This window comes from Nicotiana tabacum, chromosome 18, assembly GCF_000715075.1.
Source record: "Nicotiana tabacum cultivar K326 chromosome 18, ASM71507v2, whole genome shotgun sequence".
NCBI classification, from domain to species: Eukaryota; Viridiplantae; Streptophyta; class Magnoliopsida; order Solanales; family Solanaceae; genus Nicotiana; species Nicotiana tabacum.
The window spans coordinates 80,635,783-80,641,304 of NC_134097.1; the positions used below are offsets into that span (position 1 = coordinate 80,635,783).

General features: G+C 36.9%; 1 protein-coding gene and 1 pseudogene across 1 annotated transcript; one reads left to right on the forward strand and one right to left on the reverse strand.

The window, feature by feature from the left end:
* Nucleotides 1–521: 521 nt before the first annotated feature.
* Nucleotides 522–2,187, reverse strand: LOC107789868 (short chain aldehyde dehydrogenase 1-like). Its single transcript, XM_016611776.2, has 2 exons — nucleotides 2,002–2,187; nucleotides 522–1,623 (listed from the first exon to the last, which is right to left on the reverse strand). The coding sequence occupies exons 1-2, from the start codon at nucleotides 2,040–2,042 to the stop codon at nucleotides 822–824; spliced, it is 843 nt and encodes a 280-aa protein (XP_016467262.2). The 5' UTR covers nucleotides 2,043–2,187; the 3' UTR covers nucleotides 522–821.
* A 1,223-nt stretch (nucleotides 2,188–3,410) lies between these two features.
* LOC142172927 (large ribosomal subunit protein bL12c-like) lies at nucleotides 3,411–4,311 on the forward strand (annotated as a pseudogene).
* Nucleotides 4,312–5,522: the final 1,211 nt, after the last annotated feature.

Consider the following 5,522-nt stretch of genomic DNA (forward strand, 5'->3'; position numbering starts at 1 on the left):
CTAGCTTGCTCTAGGCACATTTAATCTATAACTGTGATTGTGTACACGTTCGCGTTCGCGTGACATGATTGCAATTTTAAAGACAAAACCGGAGTATGCGTTCGCGCAACTTTGGCTAAACTTTTCTTAATAATAATAAAGCATTATTAATTGTGGACACGTTTGCGTGAAATGATTTTTGACGCACCAAACAAATGGGTACACGTGCGCGTGACCCGTTTCAAGATAATTTCGCGTGACATAATCCAGTTTCGGTTGTCACTTAAATTGGAAAAACTCCCTTTACCCCCTTATGAGGGTAGTAAAAAAGTTTCAAGATAATTTCGCGTGACATAATCCCGTTTCGATTGTCACTTAAATTGGAAAAACTCCCTTTACCCCCTTCTAAGGGTAGTAAAAAGGAGGTGTGACAATATGTAGTGTGAAACCTTTGGCGCCGAACTTCCCAAAAATGGCACGTCATAGTATATGCTTATCGACTGGTGCTCTTGTTGCCTTATTCAACCTCTATGCAATTTCAGTTATGTAAAGGGAAAAATTAATTCTCGCTACATTACATAGACAGTGAGGAATAATGGATATATGCCCTGCTTCAGCATCATATCTATTTTATGCAACCTAACAAAATGACCACCGAGCTAGATGATTTATTCTGAAAACAAAAAATGTAGTAGTAATTCTATCACATACAAGATATTTTTATTTGGAAAGAGAGATTTCTAGTTGTAAAAAAGGCAAATCCTCAACCGCCAAAGGACTAGGAATAAAAACCCTCATAGATTATTAGAGAAAATTAAGAGCTAGTTCCAAAATAATTCTGCTCAAAAGCCACTGAGAACCTCTCTTATACACATGGCAAAAAGTGGATTAGTTTTACTATATCCTCCATCAATCATTAGGTTCAGTCCACTCACATACTTAGACTCATCACTTGCCAAATAAACTGCAGCTGCTGCAACATCCTCAACCTCTAACTTTGCTTCCTTCAGATTAGCCGATTTCATAACTGCCTCATCCACCTTACTCTGATCAATCCCCCCAGCAAATTTAGACACCATTGGAGTAGCTACCACAGATGGTGTAATGCAATTTACTCTTATCCCATATTGCCCCAATTCGGCGCACAAATTGTTGGCTAGTCCAATTACAGCGTGCTTAGATGAAGCGTAAGTGTGCGGTGACATCCCTGCTACAACGGCTGTCACACTCGCGGTGAAGAGAATGCAGCCCGTTTTGGCCGGGATCATCACGCGGGCTGCATGTTTAGCGCCGAGGAAGGCGCCAAACACGTTGATATCGAATACTTTTTTCAAGTTTTCGTAGTCTGTGGTTGTAATTCTTGGATCGACGCTTCCCGTTATGCCTGCATTGTTGTACATGATGTCGAGCTTACCATATTTTGAGACTGCAAAATCTATTGCCTTCTCGACTTGGATTTCGTTGGTAACATCGCAATGGACGTACGATATGTGGTCTGAGCCGATTTCGTTGCAGAGTGAATGGCCAAGATCGTCTTGGACATCAAGAATTACAACCTTGGCACCATTTTTGACGAAAAACTTAGCTGTGGTAGCACCAATTCCACTTGCACCTCCAGTGATGACTGCTACTTTACCTTCTAGTCTGCAATGTTAAAATGGCAAAACCAAATAAGAAAAGAAAAGGAAAAAACAGAGAATATCAGGAAAAGAGATTGAACTTTATAATGTGTGGCTATAACTCTATAAAACTTTTAAAATTTGTGGTCTTAAATATGACATAACAGTTGTGTGACTATAAGAACTTACCATTACGGGTAAAATGAGACGTTCAAGTTAAATTATTTTTAAATATTAAAAAATGTCATTCTTTTTTAAAGAGACTAATAAGAAAATAATATATTCCTTTTGCAAAGAAGGGGCCGAGGGAGTAGTTATTTAAATTATGTTTTTTTTTCCACAGACAGGGGCTTGAAAGAAGAATAATTAAAAGAAATAATGGAGCTAGGTGATCACTGAATACCTTTTGGCTGATGTAGTGGCTGAACTGCTGTTGCTGGTCATCTTTGATGACAAGATTCAAGAAATAATGACTTCACAAGTTGTTCTCTGAATCTCTGCGATGTGTTGAGTTCTATTGTCCAGTTTCTTACTTGGTTAAGCTTTATAGTAGTACATGGCCATACCATTTCCGGAATGAAGAAAATTCAAATATATTAAATTAAACAATGCAAAGAAATCTTGCAAATGGGTTGGAATATGAGAGAGCAGGAGTTTTTATTTGACTGTGAACTCAAAGTCCCAATTGGTCTTTCTTGGCTGCTAGATATCTTTTCTTTTTCAAGCAGAGTTCTTCTTCTTTCTTTAATTTATTGGTCAATAAATTTTAGAATGTAGAAAATTGTAGCAAATCAGCTTTAAAGTCAATAAGATTGAGCGCTGATGATTATTTACTTACTTGTCGGCTTCAACTAATATATACTCCCTCCGATCCATGCGAATCTGTTAGACTGAGCACGAAATTTAAGAAAAAAGGAGATTTTTGGAATTCGTGGCACTAAACAAGTCAAAAGCGGGTCCAGAGTATTTGTGTGGTTATAAAATATTGTCATTAAAGGTGGAATTGTAAGTTTAAGCTAAATTGTTTCCAAATTTAAAAAGGGGTCATTCTTTTTGGAACGGACCAAAAAAGAAATATGAACGTGAACCTGGGAGTATTCCTTTTGAAAATTAAGGACATAGTATACTCTAGTGGCTTTGATTGACTTCGACACTCAGATTAATGCTACTTCTAGATTAACAGCACTTGGTTAAACTTTGAGTTGGGTGATAATTCGAATGACATTTATTTAATTTTGAACAAATCCTTACATTCTTCATAGTGACTACAGAGTAGTAGTGTCAAGGGCCTCTATTCAACTAAATCTCCAATTTCTTCCGCTTTGTACATTGAACCACTAGATAATTTACCTAATCTCTTTGTTGTCCGGTTTTTGTCACTGTTGAAGGTATGCTTTATTAACTTTCGCATGACACATGATTATTTTGATCCTAACAGGTATCTCGAAAATAAGGGTGCATTTTGTTCCCAGCAAGTTGCTGCACGGAGGTGGCAGGAATTGGATCACATATGCTGCATCAGTTGTAGGGATGTACATGCAAGAATTTGGCAACGGAGCTAGGATTACACCCTTTGCTATATTGTCAAGTAAAGTTATCAAGGAAACGGAAAAGGGTCATATGTGCCAATGAACTATGCGAAATAGGATAGATATGCTCATCGTTAATAGTTTGGCACAGATATACCCAATTCATCCAATACTTATTCACTCATGCCCATAGTTTAACGGAAGCAATATTTTGTCTTTCTTAAATAATTAATGAAAAAGTGCCTAAAATGCCCCTCTACTATATGAAATAGGACATCCTGGCCCTCCATTAAAAGTTGACTCCTTATCTGCCCTTGCAGTCTAAAAATGGGCTCAAAAATATCCTTCTCCACTAACGGGAGACTCTAAAATCCACGTGAAATTACATTTACCTAATTAAAAATTTCAATCCTAATTTAAAATGCCACATGAATTTAAAAATACCTCAACTCCTCTTATTTCCCTACCCCCTACCCCCGGGCCCACCCCCAAAAAAGCCCTAGAATTCCCCATTCGCACCCCCAAACTCCAAAACCGCCGAGCCACTTTCCTCCGCCCTCTCGCCGCCGTTGAGGCACCTGAGAAGGTAGTCCAGCTCGGTGATGAAATATCCAATTTAACCTTCGCTGACGCTCAGAAACTCGTCGAGTACCTTCAGGATAAGCTCGGTGGTACTGCCGCATCCTTCGCTCCCGCCGCTCCTGGCGTCGCCGCCGAAGCTCCTGCTGTGGTAGAGGAGAAGACTGAATTTGACGTAGTTATTGACGAAGTTCCGAGTAATGCGAGAATTGCTACAATTAAGGCTGTTAGGGCTTTAACTAGTTTGGCTTGAAAGAGGCTAAGGAATTGATTGAAGGATTGCCTAAGAAATTTAAGGAAGGTGTGTCTAAGGATGAGGCTGAAGATGCTAAGAAACAGCTTGAAGAAGCTGGTGCTAAAGTTTCTATTGCTTAAAATATGAATTTGTGGTAAATGTTTTATTCTTATTTTGTTTTTGATCATCTTTGGGAAAATTGTCGTACTTTTTTTGTGTTTTTGTAAGAGAATTCAGTTGTTAGATATAGTTTGTTCCCAATTTTCTAAAATGAAGAGTTTCTAGCCGTATTTGCTTATGGTTCTGCAAAGTGAAGGATAGAGCTTTGGTTTTTGAGTTCAGTTACTCAGTATTTTCCTCAACAAACATAGATATATGTATGGAAAGTCACAAAAATTTCACCAATTATTTGATTCAGGACTATAATTTCAAAATACAAGAGTTTAGTGTTAAAAGCACGACAGATTAGACTGCCCGGGGGTAGGGGTAGGGAAATAAGAGGGGTTGGGGTATTTTTAAATCTATGTGCCATTTTAAATTAGGATTGGAATTTTTAATTAGGCAAATGTAATTCCACATGGATTTTAGAGTCTCCCGTTAGTGGAGAAGGACATTTTTGAGCCCATTTTTAGACGGCAAGGGCAGATAAGGGGCCAACTTTTAACGAAGGGCTAGGATGTCTTATTTCATATAGTATAGGGGCATTTTAGGCCCTTTTCCGAATAATTAATAACCGGACCCAACCAAAATCTGCTGACCCGATCCGTTAGGACCCGACCCACCCTTATTTCAAAGATATTTTTGATATATTATTTTTGTTATTGAGAAATTGTGTGATAAACATATTTATTTATTTGAGTAATTTGATACTCGATTTTTTTTATACGTCATTTCGGGAAGTAATCCTACTAAAAAATAGTAATTGATATTTATTTATTATTTTAATAATATAATATTCGAATTAGTTTGTGCTTTCTTCAATCATTTTACCATCTATTTTTATTTTTCTCGGTGATACTTGTTATGAAATAATATTTTTTATGAAATAATTTTCTATTATATAGAAATGAGAAGTTGGTCGACCAGGGGTAAAATTGACATTTTACTATATCATAAAAGTGCTTTAATGTAAATTGCTCACTGCAGTATTTTCCATTTCACATTGGTCTAGAATCATTTCTATTCACGGAGGAGTACTTTTCAATTTTCAGTTCTTCAAAATATTTACCTCTTCATTTTCTCATCAATCTCCTATAATTTCAGGTATGATTCTCTCCCAATGTTCTCTCTGTCTACTTTTTTTCTTTGATTTTTTCAGATCTCTGAATAGTTTCCTATTCGAGGCTTCAGGTTCGTCCAAGAAAAAGCCCTAACAGATCCAATTCACCCTTCCCGAACTACACACCGTTTTTTATTTGATTTAGGCAAATTTTTAACTAATATATTGATATTCTTTATTATTTTGAGTTATGTGGACAATATATACATATACCGAGGCTTTGAATATTTTGGATCCCCGCTAATTTCAATCATTTTTATTTTTGAGGATTTTTTGCAAATTCAATTTTTCGGATTCCCAGA

Excerpts from the sequence above, each read along its gene's own strand:
- LOC107789868 (XM_016611776.2), bottom strand. The coding sequence starts at position 2,042 with ATGACCAGCAACAGCAGTTCAGCCACTACATCAGCCAAAAG. Across the intron at positions 1,624-2,001 it reads GCCACTACATCAGCCAAAAG|ACTAGAAGGTAAAGTAGCAG; the intron begins GTATTCAGTGAT and ends TTAACATTGCAG.